General features: G+C 45.8%; 1 protein-coding gene across 2 annotated transcripts; it reads left to right on the top strand.

The window, feature by feature from the left end:
- Positions 1-2,549: 2,549 nt before the first annotated feature.
- sart1 (spliceosome associated factor 1, recruiter of U4/U6.U5 tri-snRNP) lies at positions 2,550-19,098 on the top strand. 2 transcript variants are annotated; one of them, XM_042092602.1, is made up of 21 exons: positions 2,550-3,073; positions 3,309-3,363; positions 3,483-3,538; positions 4,716-4,842; positions 6,359-6,467; positions 7,242-7,319; positions 8,433-8,532; positions 8,735-8,877; positions 9,343-9,501; positions 10,015-10,060; positions 10,330-10,441; positions 10,914-11,077; positions 11,986-12,119; positions 13,028-13,192; positions 13,825-13,935; positions 15,282-15,369; positions 16,280-16,370; positions 17,480-17,615; positions 17,942-18,031; positions 18,429-18,550; positions 18,721-19,098. In XM_042092602.1, exons 1-21 carry the CDS (start codon positions 2,806-2,808, stop codon positions 18,737-18,739), a joined length of 2,373 nt encoding a protein of 790 aa, XP_041948536.1. In that variant the 5' UTR covers positions 2,550-2,805; the 3' UTR covers positions 18,740-19,098. The 2 variants fall into 2 exon arrangements, with proteins under 2 accessions (XP_041948536.1, XP_041948535.1); XM_042092601.1 differs by lacking the exon at positions 10,015-10,060 and having other exon boundaries at positions 2,551-3,073; positions 9,343-9,549; positions 10,332-10,441.
- Positions 19,099-19,382: the final 284 nt, after the last annotated feature.

Here is a 19,382-nt window from a genome sequence, read left to right as displayed (position 1 = left end):
TGCTCTCTGTCTGCCTGCTGGAGCTGAGATTGAGACAGCCAGAGATGGCGTCTAACTACCCAGAGCTGATCCAAGGAGCGGCCCGATGCCACTGCCTGCTCCTTAGACACTGCAGCGAGGCACACAGAGCCTGACTGGAGCTCTCTCAAAAGAGTGGGATCACCAACACTGCTTTGCAAGAGACCAGAGAGGTGTCAAACATACAGGGACAGAATGGCCGCTGTGTTAGCCAGGCGGGCTTGCATCGCTATGGGCCTATGCAGCTTACCCAGCAGAGCCTCCATAGTCCTGCCATTGGCACTGAGGCAGGAGGGACCACCAAAGAGGGAGTTGGGAGAGGAGAAGAGGGGCTCCAAAGCTTGATCCACTGGGGGGAGCGAGCCACAACCAATCAGTTTTCCTCCCCAACTACTTTTCGTAGGTTTTGCAGGGCTCACTGCAGCCAAAAAGATTGTTGCGCAGCGCTGGAAGTGCCCTCATGACATTTCTACGACTCACTGGCTACGGACATTCTTGGATATATCTTACGTGGAATTGTCATCAGCTAGAGTAAATAACGCTCAGCCACATACAATAGTGATACAGGAGAACTTGATATGTAAGCTGAAAGATCTAATGCTGATTTAACCATAACCTGTCTGTGACTGTCTTAATACTATGTTGGGAGGTGTGGGAGGAGAGTGGTGGTGGGGGGTATGAGGGGGGGGGGGGGGGGGTATGGTGATTGGGGAAGGGGGGGGGGCGGGGGTTAGTAGGTAATATTACTTGTGTGTGTCTATAACAGGATGTATTTGATTATGTTTTTGACAATAAAAAAATGAATGAGAAAAAAAAACCCTTATGAACACAAATGTTACATCTGTATTTGGGCCACGTTTATCAAATGACTCCTGCAATTTGTAGGCTATAGTCTCTGTATGTCGGTTTGGATAAATGCTCTTGTTGACCTTTTTATGCTTGGCCCACCAAAAATGACAAAAGAACACAAACTATTATAACTAGGGCTGTCAATCAACTAAAAAATGTAATTAATTAATTATATACTCTGTGATTAATTGATCTAAATGAATTGCATGCATACATTTTTGCTATGAATAAGAGTAAATCAATGAACAGCCAAACCAACATTATAGACTTTAAAATTCAACGTGTCTCTCTTTTATTATAATTTTCCCTTTGGGTCAGTGGGTCATAGTGCCTGGTGTCAGATTTTTAGCATGATAAATGCAAATGACTAAAAGTTACCACTCACTGTCAATGACATGTGCAGAGTAGGCTACCCTAACACCAATCTAATGTGTGGAATACCACCTATGATTTATCCTTTTGCTGGCCTTTCAGACATGTAGATTTTTATTCACATAATTACTAGCCTTTTCTATCCAGTAGGTGGCAGTCCAGGATAAGAAATAACAGTTCAAGTAAATAAACTAAACAGTAGGAACAAAGGTGTTAAATTAGCATAGCCTACATGTGCAAACGGCAATATAATGTGTGAAGTTATTGGAAGTTATTTTGAAGACATTTTGTTTCAAGTGTGCAACAAATGTAGCCTAGTCAATTTATTAAGGGAGTTTGTCGGTTAGTTAGTTGGTCATAGGGTAGGCTTAGCGAACCGTTAGCAAAGTTAAAGACAAGGCTGGCGGCTAGCATTCGGCATGTCATCAAGAGGTGTGCTAAACTCGTAGCCTTAACTCTGGATTGTTTTGCATTGAGGTGCTACTTCAGACTTGATGAACTGCTATGGAAGGCAACGGAAATTACTTACTGCAGAAATAGTGGATTGATGCTCCTGTCAACAGTTTTGGTCTGGCCGTTCTTTTTAAAATGTAGGCCTAGGCTAAATCTTTCATTCAAAGCAGTGCTTTCTCGTCTGCCTCATTCAATCACGATAGCCAGACTGCACTGGGTCAAATGTCACTATGAAATGTGATTAATCAGCGTTAAAAATGTTTAACGTGTTATTATTTCTGTATTTAATTCATTGAAATTAACACATACTTTGACTGCCCTAATTATAACCTACACAAGTGTACTGATTGAAACCAAGATATGAAATACTGAAGGGTCCTTATGCCAACACATGACAACCAACCCCACAAAAAATGTGACAACCAACCCCAAGAATTAAATAGCAGATTGGCCTTGGATTTGATGCTCGGATTTCCTTGAACTTGGCTTAGTGCTAATTTACAAGATTGGTTTCCACTGTATAAACCCCAGGAGGTTTAATATGAGAGAGGTGAAAACAATTGACCGTTCTATGATTTGAAGCAACAAGATTATGATTTGTAATATAATTCCATAAAAGAATCCTCTATTTAGCCTTGTTGACATATCGCATATCTCAATAACAGTTTTTTACAAAGAAATTCTGGGGAACAATGTTTTAGATGTATGTGTGTTTTATTACTTGAAAACAACAGGATTATTTCATAGAATTTAGTGATGTCGAATTCAGACGTACACTCCTATTCAGAAGATGGCGGTAATGCACCTAAAACCTGTTTGCCAATCGTCAAAATAGGAGAAGAAGAAAAATAACTCTTGCCCCGGAAGTTAAAATACTTGTGGTTTTTCATTATTGTACGTGTGAAGTACGTTAGTCAATCAAGCCTTGTGTGTTTACATCGCGCGCACTTGTATCATATCAAAAGGAGATAATTAGCTTTTTTTTTTTTCTTAAGATACCTCAGCTTTTTCCTCAGACATCTTGTAACCGTGCATCTGAAAGAACACAGTTAGCAAGGTAAGCTGTCACAAGGTTAGCCATCTAGCTGGTTAGCTGACACAGTTTTCTAGACCATGGGTTCTTCAAAGAAACACAAGGAAAAGGACCGCGACAGAGATGCCGAGGAGCGACACCGAGAGCACAAAAAACACCGCCACAAGGACCGTGAGAGGGATAAGGAGCGGGACAGTAACCGAGATAAAGAGAAGAGAAAGCGGTCACGGTCCCGAGAACGAAGTAGTCGTGGAGCGGAGAAGGAAAGTCGCAGCAAAGGCGATAAAAGCAGCGGAGAGCCGCGAGTTAAAAAAGAGAAAGTTGATCCTGGATATGAAGAGACTACTGGTAAGAGCTTATTGTGTAACGTTAGCTAACTGTTCAGCAGGTAATATTACAGTCTAATCCCGAGTCAAGTTACTACCGGTATGTAGACGTCCATCTTTGTTTATATCTTGTTAAGCTCATTATCTGCCAAATAGTCCTGTAACGATGTAGTCAAAATATAAATGTCTGCGAATGTCTTGAAAGATAGAAAGGGCTAGACATCATTTTAACAACTAAAATTCTCTTTGGCTTTCAGAAATTGGACCACAGTCTGCAAGTGGGGATGCCTCCCTTAGCATTGAGGATACGAAGTAAGTGGCACTTATGCCAAACATCAACAGAATGAGATGCTTTTCTGGGCACATTGTCCAAATATACATTTTAGTGCAATAGTTATTTTTAATGATTTGTAACTGTGTTTCTTCAACAGCAAGTTGAGGGCCAAACTTGGTCTAAAGCCCCTTGACCTGAATGAAAACAAGAAAGGTAATTTAAAGTAATCTTGTCAGCACCACATCTAGGAGGGTGGAGTGAGTGAGTGAGTGTGTGTGGTGTCTATGTGTGTCTATAACCCTTTAGATATATTTTTTTTCTTCATTTTCATGTTAAAATCGTACAAAAGTAAATATGTATTACATGAAACAGTAGAACTGTAAGTGATTGGTAATCATACCAGATGTGTTTTGGAGAAAATATAAAGTTTTATGTTTTACCTTAGATGTTAAAGGGGAACTTGGCAACTATTTCAACTTAATAAACCCGTTTAGAAATCATTTGGATGGTTAAATGACCTGTTCCGGTGAAAATGGTGACTTTCCCCGCTGCGCCTAGCGTCCCCAGGCGGAAAACCAACCTTGCAACATTGAGACTACCGTCCCGGAAAGAGAAGTGAGAAACAAGAAACTCGTTTTAAATAGTGTTTCTTACCTTGTAACATCCACATAGTTCTGCCAAACTTATGCTAACAGTTCGCTAGCTTGTAAACAAATCCATGTGCTTTATCATTACCTTTTCACACAGTTTGAAATAGCATAATGTGCAATTTCTCCAGCAGAGGGGGAAATCCTGCCAAGTTTCCCTTTAACATGCACATTGTCTTCCCCAGGAACTGATTGTATCCCTGTGAATGTGGTTCAGCAGGGCTTGAAGCAACACTGCAAAAACTGCTTATCTAACCAAGTGTTATTAATCTTATGTTAACATTGTTGACTATATCATCCTAAAGATACCAGTTAACGTGTTAGCAAGCTAACATACTGGTTGGTGTTAGTGAAGTAGCTAGTTTTACACAAAACTTTTTTTAGTGCTCAAATACTATGCCTAATTCAAGCGTAAGCCTGGCCGATTAAAATTTGAAAATATGCAATAGTTTAAAAAATGTATGAAAACTGCAGGCACATAACTTTGTCTTTAAGGCCTGTTCCTGGCTTACATGCAGAAGTATTGCCCAGACAAACCGTTTTGTATAATATAAAATATTGGTATTTTCAAACACAAACTGGTTGTTTTGCGCCTCAATGCTGTAGTTGATGACCTGTCTGTGTCCATCAGAGCTGAACCTCTTGAACATTACCCCTGTGTGTGTGTGCGCGTGCGCGTGTGCGTGTGCGTGTGTATGTGTGCGTGTGCGTGTGCGTATGTGTGTGCGTGTGTCCTTAATCAGAGCTGGGCACTAAAGAGGAGCCGATGGTGGCGGAGACCATCAACCCCATCACCATCAGGCAGCAGAAGGACATGAGGGAGAAGCTGGCCGCCATGAAGGAGAAACGTCTGCTCAATCAGAAGCTGGGGTAGAGGATACACACACACACTCACACACACATACACTGGGGTAAGGGACATTTCCACACACAATGTGAACACCCTAACTTGGTTAAATACAATGAAATGAACACGCCAACATTGTGGGAAATTAGCTTCTTCACCAAGTTACTCACTAACTTGTTCACTCCCCCAGAGTTCTATAAGATGATGCAATACCCCTCTCGTCTGAAGCGCCCACCTTTAGCGTAGCATACCCCTCTCGTCTGAAGCGCCCACCTTTAGCGTAGCATACCCCTCTCGTCTGAAGCGCCCACCTTTAGCGTAGCATACCCCTCTCGTCTCTGTGGCTGTGCATGCAGTAACTCCGTCTGAAGCGCCCACCTTTAGCGTAGCATACCCCTCTCGTCTCTGTGGCTGTGCATGCAGTAATTCCGTCTGAAGCGCCCACCTTTAGCGTAGCATACCCCTCTCGTCTCTGTGGCTGTGCATGCAGTAACTCCATCTGAAGCGTCCACCTTTAGTGTAGCATACCCCTCTCGTCTCTGTGGCTGTGCATGCAGTAACTCCGTCTGAAGCGTCCACCTTTAGTGTAGCATACCCCTCTCGTCTCTGTGGCTGTGCATGCAGTAACTCCGTTTGAAGCGCCCACCTATAGCGTAGCATAGCTCAGCTCATTGAGGTGGGCATTGAAGCGTCCACCTTTAGCGTAGCATAGCTCAGCTCATTGAGGTGGGCATTGAAGCGTCCACCTTTAGCGTAGCATAGCTCAGCTCATTGAGGTGGGCATTGAAGCGTCCACCTTTAGCGTAGCATAGCTCAGCTCATTGAGGTAGGCATTGAAGCGTCCACCTTTAGCGTAGCGTAGCATAGCTCAGCTCATTGAAGTGGCATTGAAGCGTCCACCTTTAGCGTAGCGTAGCATAGCTCAGCTCATTGAGGTGGGCATTGAAGCGTCCACCTTTAGCGTAGCGTAGCATAGCTCAGCTCATTGAGGTGGGCATTGAAGCGTCCACCTTTTAGCGTAGCATAGCTCAGCTCATTGAGGTCGGCATTGAAGCGTCCACCTTTAGCGAAGCATAGCTCAGCTCATTGAGGTGGGCACTGGGCATTGAAGCAACCACCTTTAGCGTAGCATAGCTCAGCTCATTGAGGTGGCATTGAAGCAACCACCTTTAGCGTAGCATAGCTCAGCTCATTGAGGTGGCATTGAAGCGTCCACCTTTAGAGGAGTCCTTGAGAAAGTATTAATTTCAGATGGGGTTAATTACTGACCAACATGTATCAGTGGAATCTCTTAAGTTTGTCTGTTGTGCCACTTTCATTCTCATTTCTACCCGTCTTATTGCCCTTTTCTGTTCCTCACTCCTCCTTTCTTTGTTCTTTTCCACCATCTCTCTCTCTCTCTCTCTCTCTCTCTCTCTCTCTCTCTCTCTCTCTCTCTCTCTCTCTCTCTCTCTCTCTCTCTCTTTCTCTCTCTTTCTTTTCCTCTCTCTTGTCTCTCCTCCTCTCCTGTGTGTAAACCTGTACTGTGTGTGCCCTCAGTAAGGTGAAGACTCTGGGGGGAGAGGAGGAGCCGTGGCTGGATGACACCTCCGCCTGGGTGGAGAGGAGTCGCAAGATGGCCAAGGAGAAGGAGCTGGCCGAGAAGAGGGTGAGCCCAAGCAGTTCCTCTCCTCTGTAGCTCTGAATGGTCCAGTCAGCTCGCAGTTCCTCTCCTCTGTAGCCCTGAATGGTCCAATCAGCTTGCAGTTCTTCTCTATAGCCCTGAATGGTCCAATCAGCTTGCAGTTCTTCTCTATAGCCCTGAATGGTCCAATCAGCTTGCAGTTCTTCTCTATAGCCCTGAATGGTCCAATCAGCTTGCAGTTCTTCTCTATAGCCCTGAATGGTCCAATCAGCTTGCAGTTCTTCTCTATAGCCCTGAATGGTCCAATCAGCTTGCAGTTCTTCTCTATAGCCCTGAATGGTCCAATCAGCTTGCAGTTCTTCTCTATAGCCCTGAATGGTCCAATCAGCTTGCAGTTCTTCTCTATAGCCCTGAATGGTCCAATCAGCTTGCAGTTCTTCTCTATAGCCCTGAATGGTCCAAAGCATCATAGCAGCTCCCTGTATCTCTCTCCTTTCTGGACCTTTTACCCTTAATAGATGTCATAGTAGCAAACTATTGCTTTGAATCTGCAGTATGTACATTGAATGGATGTTTCGTGTTTAAAGGTTGTCATGTCGCAGTTAAACAACAAGGGTGTGCAGCATCATAGTATATTTAAATGAAATGTTGTTAATTTGATCTATCATTGGCCTACTGACTTAGATATACAGTATAATGAATCATATTTGTTTCTGTTTTTTTCTCTTCATTGTCTTTTTTTTTTGGTGCCATCTGTAATTAATGTGTGTGTGTGTGTGTGTGTGTGTTGCCCTCCAGGCTAAGCTGCTTGAGGAGATGGATGAGGAGTTTGGCGTGAGCAGTCTCGTGGAGCAGGAGTTCGCCCAGGATAAAATGGTGGGTCCTCTCTGCCATCCTTAAAGGAGAAATCCGGCACATTCTCACAAAGATCTCCGTTTCTCGAGGTCAAGAAGGGAGGTCTCGAGATATTTGGGAAAACTCGCCGATTTCCCCTTTAAATGGAGACTGCTGCTGTTGCTCTGTAAATGAGTGGAAATCCTTATCAGTATTGTGTGATTTAGTTTATTAATCATTTCACCTTATTGAATTGAATATATTGTAAATAATTCAGTGTGTTCAGGTTGACTTCAAGTAATTTAAATAGTGTCCCTACTGCAGTCCACATGATTGTTATACTAATTCAGCACAATTGGCTCATTAATCATTCTTATGAATAGATAGATAAATAACGTTGTAGTAGGATATTCATTATAATTTAGTAGCCTGTAAAAGTGTTCCTGTTACAGTTTACAGTGCTGTGTTTGATAACGTTGAGTTTCTCCTCTATAGTCTGCATACACGTCCCGTGATCTCAGTGTTGTGTGTGTGTGTGTGTGTGAGAGAGAGATAGATAATGTTGAGTTTCTCATCTGCAGGCTGCATACACTTCACGTGATCTCAGTGTGTGTGTGTGTGATAATGTTCTCCTCTGCAGGCTGCATACACGTCTCGTGATCTCAGTGGTGTGTGTGTGTGATGTTCTCCTCTGCAGGCTGCATACACGTCCCGTGATCTCAGTGGTGTGTGTGTGTGTGTGTGAGATAACGTTGAGTCTCTCCTCTGCAGTCTGCATACACGTCCTGTGATCTCAGTGTTGTGTGTGTGTGTGTGTGTGTGTGATAACGTTGAGTCTCTCCTCTGCAGTCTGCATACACGTCCTGTGATCTCAGTGTTGTGTGTGTGTGTGTGTGTGTGTGATAACGTTGAGTCTCTCCTCTGCAGTCTGCATACACGTCCTGTGATCTCAGTGTTGTGTGTGTGTGTGTGTGTGTGTGTGTGTGATAACGTTGAGTTTCTCCTCTGCAGGCTGCATACACGTCTCGTGATCTCAGTGTTGTGTGTGTGTGTGTGTGTGTGAGATAATGTTGAGTCTCTCCTCTGCAGTCTGCATACACGTCCTGTGATCTCAGTGGTGTGTGTGTGTGATAACGTTGAGTTTCTCCTCTGCAGGCTGCATACACGTCTCGTGATCTCAGAGGCCTCACTGTGCAGCACAAGCTAGAGTCTTTCAAAGAGGGAGAGATGGTCATCCTCACTCTGGAAGACAAAGGTGTGTGTCTCTCATTCCTTCCGTCTATCTCTCTCTCTCTCTCTCTCTCTCTCTCTCTCTCTCTCTCTCACACAAACACACACAGTGTTGCATCCGTAGTGCATGTTGATACACATCCATGCAGACACATTAATAAACCTACAAAACTAACGCTGTGTGCGCGTGTGTGTGTGTGTGTGCGCGTGTGTGTGTGTGTGTGTAGGAGTGCTGGAGGAGAAGGAGGACGTCCTGGTGAACGTGGGCATGGTGGACAAGGAGAAGGCCGATAAGAACGTGGAGCTGAAGAAGAAGAAGCCGGACTACAAGCCCTACGATGAAGAGGAGACGGTGGACGACATGGTGGCGGTACGTTCTCACTAGAGGGCCCTAAGGATGTAGTGCTTCACATTGCTCTACCTCATATAAATATATGCTATTGCAGTAAATGCAAATACTGAACCAGCGTTTTGTTTTTAACATACTTCAACATTAACATGCGGCATTTATTACTCCTTATGAGCGTTGTGTGATTCCTTATGAGTGATTCCTTATGAGTGTTGTGTGATTCCTTATGAGTGATTCCTTATGAGCGTTGTGTGATTCCTTATGAGTGATTCCTTATGAGATTTGTGTGATTTAGTTCATAGACTGTATAAAATGGGTTTAGTTCAGACCTTTCCCCAAATTCTCTGGCTTATAGTTTCTGTGAGAACTCTCTGAGGTCATGGCATCATCATGTCCTGTTCCGTACCCCTCTCACACTCTCCGTGTGTGTGTGTCTGTGTCTGTCTGTCTGTGTGTGTGTTTGTGTGTGTGTGTGTGTGTGTGCAGTTCAAGCCGAAGAACATGCTGGCGAAGTACGACGAGGAGATCGAGGGGGAGAAGAAGACGGGCTTCAGGCTGAACGCGGCCGGCTGTGCCGAGGGAGAGCGCGAGCGCGAGCTGCAGGCCATCAGAGAGGCACTCCGCAACGGCGCCCAGAGCCTGCAGATGCCCGCACTGACCATCGCCTCAGAGTACTACACAGAGCAGGAGATGGTGAGAACACACACGCGCACACACACACGCGCGCACACACATCAGAGAGGTGCTCCGCAACGGGCCCCAGAGCCTACAGATGCCCGCGCTGACCATCGCCTCGGAGTACTACACAGAGCAGGAGATGGTGAGGACACACACACACATGCACGTACACACACACACACACACACACACACACACGTACACGCGTACGCACACACATATAGACACACACACATGCACGTGCGTACGCACACACACACAGCAACGGCGCTAAAAGTCTGCAGATGCCCACGCTACTACACAGAGCAGGAGATGGTGAGGACTCATAACACACACACACACACACACACACCGCAACGGCACCCAGAGTCTGCAGATGCCCACACTGACCATCGCCTCCAAGTACTACACAGAACAGGAGATGGTGAGGACTCATGCACGCACACACACACACACTGCAACGGCGCCCAAAGTCTGCAGATGCCCGCACTGACCATCGCCTCAGAGTACTACACAGAGCAGGAGAGACACACACACACACACACACACACACACACATGTGCGCTCCGCAACAAGTCCCAGAGCTTGCAGATGCTGCCACTTTCAGTGGGCTGGACATTGTGCACTTCTCACACTCTCAACTCCCAAAAGCATTCTACCATAAATGGCTTTGCTCTGTGAGCGCAGGTGAGCTTCAATAAGACCAAGAAGAGGGTGAGGAAGATCAGGAAGATTAGCGTATTTAAATGGCTGTGCTCTGTGTGTGTGTGTGTGTGTGTGTGTTTCTGTGACCGCAGGTGGGCTTCAATAAGACCAAGAAGAGGGTGAGGAAGATCAGGAAGAAGGAGAAGGTGGTGCCGGCCGACGAGCTCTTGGACGACACGCGCAGCACAGACTTCGGCTCCAGGTAATGCACGCACACACACTTAAACACACCCACATTTGAGTGTTCCTACACCCACAGATACACACTCACACCTGCACACACACACACACACACAAATACCTACTCTTCCATGCATGTTCACTACTGGTCAAAAGTTTGGGGTCCCTTTTTCCATTCCACTCCATTATAGACAGAATACCAGCTGAGATCAGTTGCATTGTTTTTTAAATCAGGGCAGCATTACATTACATTATGTGCTTACATTATTGCAAAAGGGTTCTCCAATGTTTTCTCATTTAGCCTTTTGAAATGATATTAGATTAGGAAACAGAATGTGCCTTTGGAACATTGGATGAATGGTTGCTGATAATGGGCAATGTAGATATTGCATTAAAGATATCTCTCCCTCTCTCTCCCTCTCATCTCTTGCTCTCCATCCCTCTCTCTCTCCATCTGTCCATCCCTCTCTCTCTCTGCTGATGTCATCTCTCAGGTCTCGTGGGCGTGGCCAGCGGCAGATAGTTGAGGAGAGGGAGGGGGAGGAGCCTGCTGAAGGGGCGGAACCCCCGGAGGAAAAAAGCAGCAGCCGATTGGCTGTGGACGTTCCAAGGCAGTCAGATGACATCAGAGTTGCAGACATGGACATGAGTGATGACGGTGTGTGTGAAGCCTTTTCTCTAAAGCTCCTATACAAACTAAAACCTTCTGATTTTAGGATATTGGTTTGAAGTAATGCATCTTAAAAGTGTTCTTAAACTAGAACAGAAGGCTGCATCATCTCTGTCAGACACATTTGTGTGGTGCATCTTTTAGTAATGATGGAAAGTGTATTTAGCAATACATCATCCCATAGCCCTTACATGTGCTAAGCTAACACATCATCCCATAGCCCTTACATGTGCTAAGCTAACACATCATCCCATAGCCCTTACATGTGCTAAGCTAACACATCATCCCATAGCCCTTACATGTGCTAAGCTAACACATCATCCCATAGCCCTTGAATACATGTGCTAAGCTATTAAACACTGTGTTTAGCAATACATCTCAAGCTATTAAACACGGTGTTTAGCAATACATCATCCCATAGCCCTTACATGTGCTAAGCTATTAAACACTGTGTTTAGCAACATATCACCCCATAGCCCCTCAGTACATGTGCTAAGCTATTAAACACTGTGTTTAGCAACATATCACCCCATAGCCCCTCAGTACATGTGCTAAGCTATTAAACACTGTATTTAGCAATACATCACCCCATAGCCCCTCAGTACATGTGCTAAGCTATTAAACACTGTGTTTAGCAACATATCACCCCATAGCCCCTCAGTACATGTGCTAAGCTATTAAACACTGTATTTAGCAACATATCACCCCATAGCCCCTCAGTACATGTGCTAAGCTATTAAACACTGTATTTAGCAATACTGTTTCCCATGATGCCTCCTGATCTCCCTCTCTCTTCGTTTCAATCTGCCTCCTCCTCATCCTTTGACTTTTCTCCCCTCTGTGTGTGTGTTCGTGTGTTCCTGTTCCTCTGTGTGTGTCCCTGTGTGTGTGTGCAGAGGGTGTAGCCCTGTCTGAGCCGGTGGTGTTGGAGGAGGACGAGGCTGAGCAGGAGCTGCAGAAGCAGCTGGAGAAGCAGAGGAAACTAAAACAGAAGCAACAGCAGCAGCAGCTCCGCGACTCCGCAGAGAAGGTCAATACACACACACACACACACACACACACACACACACACACACACACAGCTGGAGAAGCAGAGGAAACTCAAACAGCAGCAGCAGCAGCTCTGTGACTCTGCAGAGAAGGTCAATACACACACACGCACACACGCACACACTTTAGTTGGGATAATGTGCAGCCTTACAAATGACAGTAAGACATTGACATCTGAAAGAAACTGAGAGCGTGTGCAAGTGAAATTCTTCAAAAGCAATCAGTAATTTGCATTAGTCAGCAGGTAATAATTGAACATTGAATCAATTCAATGACAACAGCAGATGTCCATAAGCCTCTATCTACTGTAGCCTATATTCAGGTGAATTAAATATGTTGGCATAACATGAGGGATAGCTGTATTTCTTTAATTTCTTAATTTTTTCTTTATAAAAGAACAATACAGAGTTCAGACCCATCTCTTCTTCGTCCTGTATTCTGACCGATATACCATCCAGTATAGTGCCACTACCCTACACCCGAAACAGTACAACCTTTCACCTCCCCGAAATATAAAATGCTCTACGTTTGGATGTGTCTTAGTATCGTTATGAATATTCGCTGTCCTGTCATTAGGTGATGGATGTGTCTTCGTAACGTTATGAATATTCGCTGTCCTGTCATTAGGTGATGGATGTGTCTTCGTAACGTTATGAATATTCGCTGTCCTGTCATTAGGTGATGGATGTCTCTTCGTATCGTTATGAATATTCGCTGTCCTGTCATTAGGTCATGGATGTGTCTTAGTATCGTTATGAATATTCGCTGTCCTGTCATTAGGTGATGGATGTGTCTTAGTATCGTTACGAATATTCGGTGTCCTGTCCACTGTAGGTCATGAATGTGTCTTCGTAACGTTATGAATATTTGCGGTCTTGTCCACTGTAGGTGATGGAGCAGCTGAGGGGTCGTGGAGGTGCCGGTATGGAGGACGACGACCCCGACCACAGGAACAACATCGTGTTCAACGCCACCTCTGAGTTCTGCCGCACGCTGGGAGACATCCCCACCTACGGGCTCTCTGGCAACCGCGAGGACCAGGAGGACATCATGGTGAGGACCGCACATCGGAGCAGGGAGATGCTCTTATTGGGGAGGGAGATGCAGGGAGATGCTTGGTCTTATTTTAGTCTAAATGTGTAAAGTGTATTAAGGACATCATGGTGAGGATCGGACATCGGAGCAGGGAGATGCTTGGTCTTATTTAGGACCGGACATCGGGGCAGGGAGATGTTTGGTCTTATTTTAGTCTACATTTATAAAGTGTATTAAGGACATCGGGGCAGGGAGATGCTTGGTCTTATTTAGGACCGGACATCGGGGCAGGGAGATGCTTGGTCTTATTTTAGTCTAAATAGTAAAGTGTATTAAGACCATGATGCTGCACTCTATCATTCATTAATTAATTGATTGATGCACAGCGAAGCACAGTAGCACTCATAGGCATGCACTTGCACACGCGTATGCCTGAATCAGTAAAGCCGTGTGTGTGTGTGTGTGTGTGTGTGTGTACTGAACTAGTGGAAACAAGGAAAGGGGAGTGCCTCCATTACAGAAGTGCAGGGTGCTCATCAGACAGGCCTCCAGTAGCCTAAGAGAAATAAACAAGAGTGTTGAGGCACTAGTGGGGAAAAACACACAGCCACTGACGTGCGTGTGTGTGTGTGTGCGCGTGTGTGTTTCAGGACTTTGAGCAGGAGGATGAGCGAGAGGGTGGAGGCGGCTCTGAGTCGGAGACGGACGAGAACGCCGGCTGGAGCACCGTCAACCTGGACGAGGAGCAGAAGCAGGCCGACGTGAGTCTCACCTGTCACACCCCTCACCTCTCACACCACCCACCTGTCACACCACTCACCTGTCACACCTGTCACACCACTCACCTGTCATACCCCTCACCTGTCACACCTGTCACACCACTCACCTGTCATACCCCTCACCTGTCACACCTGTCACACCACTCACCTGTCACACCGCCCACCTGTCATACCCCTCACCTGTCACACCGCCCACCTGTCATACCCCTCACCTGTCACACCGCTCACCTCTCACACCACCCACCTGGGTTTCGTACCAGTTAGATTGCTTTCTGTCACCACTCTGTTAGATCTCTGATACATTTTGAGTCACACACGACATGGTAACTCTCATACGCATTTCAGCTGGACGTAATTGCTGTGCTGATTCTTCCTTCATTAGATCACAGAAACGAATGTTACTCGACAGATCCCGCTTGTACCAAATGACTGCTTTTGTCAGATCCCTCCTCTGTCAGATGAGATGTCTGATGACTGAGATGTAATGGCAAAGGGATCTAGCAACAGAGATCTGACTGGGTAGATCCATCTGTCCATGACCCACTGTAGCTCCTGTAGTGTAGTGGGACCCCCCCCCCCCCCCCCATCTCTCCCCAGCCTGCTGGTCCTCAGGAGCCTGGGCTCTGAAATGAACACTGTGTGGTCTGAGTTATCTGAGTCAGGACCGACTGTAGTTACATTCTGCAGTGCAGTGCAGTGCAGTCACACATCAGTTACATTCAACAGTGCAGTGCAGTGCAGTCACACATCAGTTACATTCAACAGTGCAGTGCAGTGCAGTCACACATCAGTTACATTCAACAGTGCAGTGCAGTGCAGTCACACATCAGTTATATTCAACAGTGCAGTGCAGTCACACATCAGTTATATTCAACAGTGCAGTGCAGTGCAGTCACAGATCAGTCTGCTGTCTCCTCTACACTCCTGCTCCACTCCTCTCCTCAGTCACAGATCAGTCTGGAGGGTCTCACATCCTCTCTACTCCTTGTTCTCACGTTCTCTCTTAGTCCCTTGTTCTCACGTTCTCTCTTAGTGCCTTGTTCTCACGTTCTCTCTTAGTCCCTTGTTCTCCTTCCTTTCGCTTGTTCTCCCTGCTGCTCCCTTGTTCTCACGTGCTGTCCTGCTCCCTGTAGTTTGCTACAGTCTCTTCACCCTCTTTGTGTTTCTCACGTGCTGTCTCTTGCCCCCCCCCCTGTAGTTTGGTACAGTCTCATCACCTCTGTGCCCCCCCCCCCCCTGTAGTTTGGTACAGTCTCTTCACCTCTTTGTGTCCCCCTCCCTGTAGTTTGGTACAGTCTCTTCACCTCTTTGTGTCCCCCTCCCTGTAGTTTGGTACGGCCTCCACCACTATCCTGGATGAGGAGCCCATCGTGAGCTCTGGCCTGTCTGCTGCCCTGCTGCTCTGCAAGAACAAAGGTGAGCTGGGGGGGGCGCTGAGAGACATGTTTGGGTTTATGTGACGTTATGTAGGGATGTATGCTGTCACACTGCACAACACAAGCAGACCCAGAGCAGCCAGGCTGCTGAGAGACATGTTTGGGTTTATGTGACGTTATGTAGGGATGTATGCTGTCACACTGCACAACACAAGCAGACCCAGAACTGCCAGGCTGCTGACTCCATAACTAGAGCCTCACACAAGGTGTGATAGTCTGTGTGTGAGTGAAGATATCTACTGGTGTGATAGTCTGTGTGTGAGTGAAGATATCTACTGATGTGTGATAGTCTGCGTTTGAGTGAAGATATCTACTGGTGTGATAGTCTGTGTTTGAGTGAAGATATCTACTGATGTGTGATAGTCTGCGTTTGAGTGAAGATATCTACTGGTGTGATAGTCTGTGTGTGAGTGAAGATATCTACTGGTGTGATAGTCTGTGTTTGAGTGAAGATATCTACTGGTGTGATAGTCTGTGTTTGAGTGAAGATATCTACTGGTGTGATAGTCTGTGTGTGAGTGAAGATATCTACTGATGTGTGATAGTCTGCGTTTGAGTGAAGATATCTACTGGTGCGATAGTCTGTGTTTGAGTGAAGATATCTACTGGTGCGATAGTCTGTGTTTGAGTGAAGATATCTACTGGTGCGATAGTCTGTGTTTGAGTGAAGAGCTCTATTGGTGTGAGTGCCTATTGTGCTTTCTGTGAGTGATGTATGTGTTGCATGTATTAAATGAATTAATTTGTTGCTGATGGTGTCTTAACTTAATCCCGTGACGTAACAGTGTTTTGTTTGTGGCTACTGATGTCATATCTTGTGATGTAATGTTGTTGTGTTTGTGGCTACTGATGTCATATCCTGTGATGTAATGACGTTGTGTCTGTGGCAGGGTTGCTGGATACTCAGATGCAGAAGGTGGCGAGGGTGAAGGCTCCCAAAGTAGTGGTCCACGATGACAACTACTGCATCGAGGACAAGATGTGAGTGGGTCTCAGGTGGTGTGTGTGTGTGTGTGTGTGGGGGGGGGCGGGGGTTGTTGTGTGTGCTACTCAGTGCTAACTGACGATTTGTTTCCGTTATTCTCATCTAAATGTATGATTGTGGATCACAGCCTGCTGACTGTGTAGTTTTGCATGTAAACCAATGTAAACAGAAGAGAGAGGGAAGCAGACAGTAAAGGGGAAATCTGGTGCAGTTTATAGTCTGTCCACTAGAGGGCCCCTGTGGATTGGATTGATCACTTGGGCCAGTGCAGTAGTGGTATCCCACCTCACACCATCCAGTCAGCATTTGTCTGATTGCACTGAGAGAGATCTTCCCTCCATGTTTGTTAAATCTGGTTGATGAGTGTCATGTATGCTTGGTGGCGGACATGGATGATTAAACACATGTGCAGTCTTCAGCATTTGGGAGGGAGTGTGGTAGACTTGTCATGTGACACAAGTGTGTTCACCCTCTTGAATCTAAATCCCTTTCTCTCCACCCCTCCATTCTGTTCATCCCTCTCTCTCTCTACCCCTCCATTCTGTTCATCCCTCTCTCTCCACCCCTCCATTCTTTATCTCTCTCCACCCATCCATTCTGTTCATCCCTCTCTCTCTCTCCACCTCTCCATTCTTTATCTCTCTCTACCCCTCCATTCTGTTCATCCCTCTCTTCTCTTCTTCTCTCCTCTATCCTCATCCCTCTCTTTTCATCCCTCTCTTCTTCTCTCCTCCATCCTCATCCCTCTCTCCTGGTCCTCTGTCCTCCATCCTCATCCCTCTCTTCTTCTCTCCTCCATCCTCATCCCTCTCTCCTGGTCCTCTCTCCTCCATCCTCATCCCTCTCTTTTCATCCCTCTCTTCTTCTCTCCTCCATCCTCATCCCTCTCTCCTGGTCCTCTGTCCTCTCTCCTCCATCCTCATCCCTCTCTTCTTCTCTCCTCCATCCTCATCCCTCTCTCCTGGTCCTCTCTCCTCCATCCTCATCCCTCTCTCCTGGTCCTCTCTCCTCCATCCTCATCCCTCTCTCCTGGTCCTCTCTCCTCCATCCTCATCCCTCTCTTCTTCTCTCCTCCATCCTCATCTCTCTCTCCTGGTCCTCTCAGGATGATCGATGACAAGTACAGCCGTAGGGAGGAGTATCGCGGCTTCACGCAGGAGTTCAAGGAGAAGGACAGCTACAAGCCCGACGTCAAGATCGAGTACGTGGACGAGTCTGGCCGCAGGCTCACTCCCAAAGAGGTGAGTCAGCATTTTTTATTCTATTTTTTTTATTTTTTCTGACATCTGGTGTCAAGGTGTAGCTGTGGCATGTCTGTGTTTGTTTGTTTGTTTGTTTGTTTGTTTGTTTGTTTGTTTGTTTTTTGGTCAAAATTTTTAGTTGAATTTCTCAATGTTGTCTGGAACTGAAGTTGATGGAACGGTCGTTGTAGTGATTAACAGAGCTGTCATGGTACCATAGCTATACAAGGTGTGTGTGCGTGTGCGCGCATGCGTGCGTATAACAGAGGGAGAATTGCTTGCAGACGTGTATTTGTAAACATGCATATCCCTTCTCGTTGTGTCAGGCTTTCCGGCAGCTGTCGCACCGTTTCCATGGCAAAGGCTCAGGGAAGATGAAGACAGAGAAGAGGATGAAGAAGCTGGAGGAGGAAGCTGTAAGTGTGTGTGTGTGTGTGTGTGTGCGTGTGTGTGTGTGTGTGTGTGTGTGTGTGTGTGTGTGTGTGTGTCAATATGGGCAGGTGCTCTCTTACTTGCTCATTAGGTGTTTCTACTCTACTAGCCTGTGTGTGGATCGTGCATCCTCATGACAACATGGAGAACGACACACACACACAAGTGTTGAGGTGCAGCAGCTCGTGTGTGGTACTCTTTATGGTGTGTGTGTGTGTGTGTGTGTGTTAGTTACTCTGATGTTACCCCTCTCTGCTGCAGCTGTTGAAGAAGATGAGCAGCAGTGACACTCTTTATGTTGTGTGTGTGCAGCTGTTGAAGAAGATGAGCAGCAGTGATACTCTTTATGTTGTGCGTGTGTGTGTTTGTGTGTGTGTGCAGCTGTTGAAGAAGATGAGCAGCAGTGACACTCCTCTGGGTACGGTGGCCCTGCTGCAGGAGAAGCAGAAGTCTCAGAAGACGCCCTACATCGTCCTGAGTGGCAGCGGCAAGAGCATGAACGCGTGAGTCGCACGCACGCACGCACGCACGCACACACACACACACACACAATAGGATATAATATAACAAATAGGGCCCATCATAAATGTGGCTAACAGTCGCTACAGTAACAACAAATTTGTGTCACGTTCACTTTTAGTCTGACCTTTGCTCTGTTTTTTTCTCTCCACAGAAACACCATCACCAAGTAACGGAAGCAGACTTTACATGTTCCCAATTTAACACACACACTCACACCCACACACACACACACACACACCTAGATCTGTTGCATAATTTATGTGAACCATACTCTAGATTTTATGTACAGAATGTAAAGACATGCAAATGCCCAAACATACAGTAACACATTTTAAATTGTTAGTTTGTTGTATAGAGCATTTGATTCACATCATTCAAATCATTGGGATTACTGAAAGGAGACATTTGCTCATGTGCTATGATTGATTTATTGATATATCTTTTCAATGCTGTGTCTATATTCGTGATGGCTTTTCAGTTCGGTAATTACGATCTTTACCAAATAAAGTGCACACCATACCTTTCCAAATGCTCATTTATTTTTTGCTCATTTATTTTTTGCTAATAATGTAACCTACATGAGTGAAGTCTGTTGAAGGTAAGGTGGTTTCGCCAGAGTTTTCTTGCATCTTGAGATGATGTCCATATAACGTTCAACATTGTTAGCAGTGTCATGTAGTAAAAGTTGAGGTAGGAAATGTTCCACACGCCACCGTTTTATGAAAGTGGGTTATTCACCGTCTCCCCTAGAGTTAGATAAGTGATATCTCTGCACCCATGTAGCACTGCTTCACCTGTAGTTTACCTGTGCTT

This window comes from Alosa sapidissima, chromosome 5 (genome assembly GCF_018492685.1).
Source record: "Alosa sapidissima isolate fAloSap1 chromosome 5, fAloSap1.pri, whole genome shotgun sequence".
Classification (NCBI taxonomy): domain Eukaryota; kingdom Metazoa; phylum Chordata; class Actinopteri; order Clupeiformes; family Clupeidae; genus Alosa; species Alosa sapidissima.
This window is presented reverse-complemented; position numbering and strand designations above follow the sequence as displayed.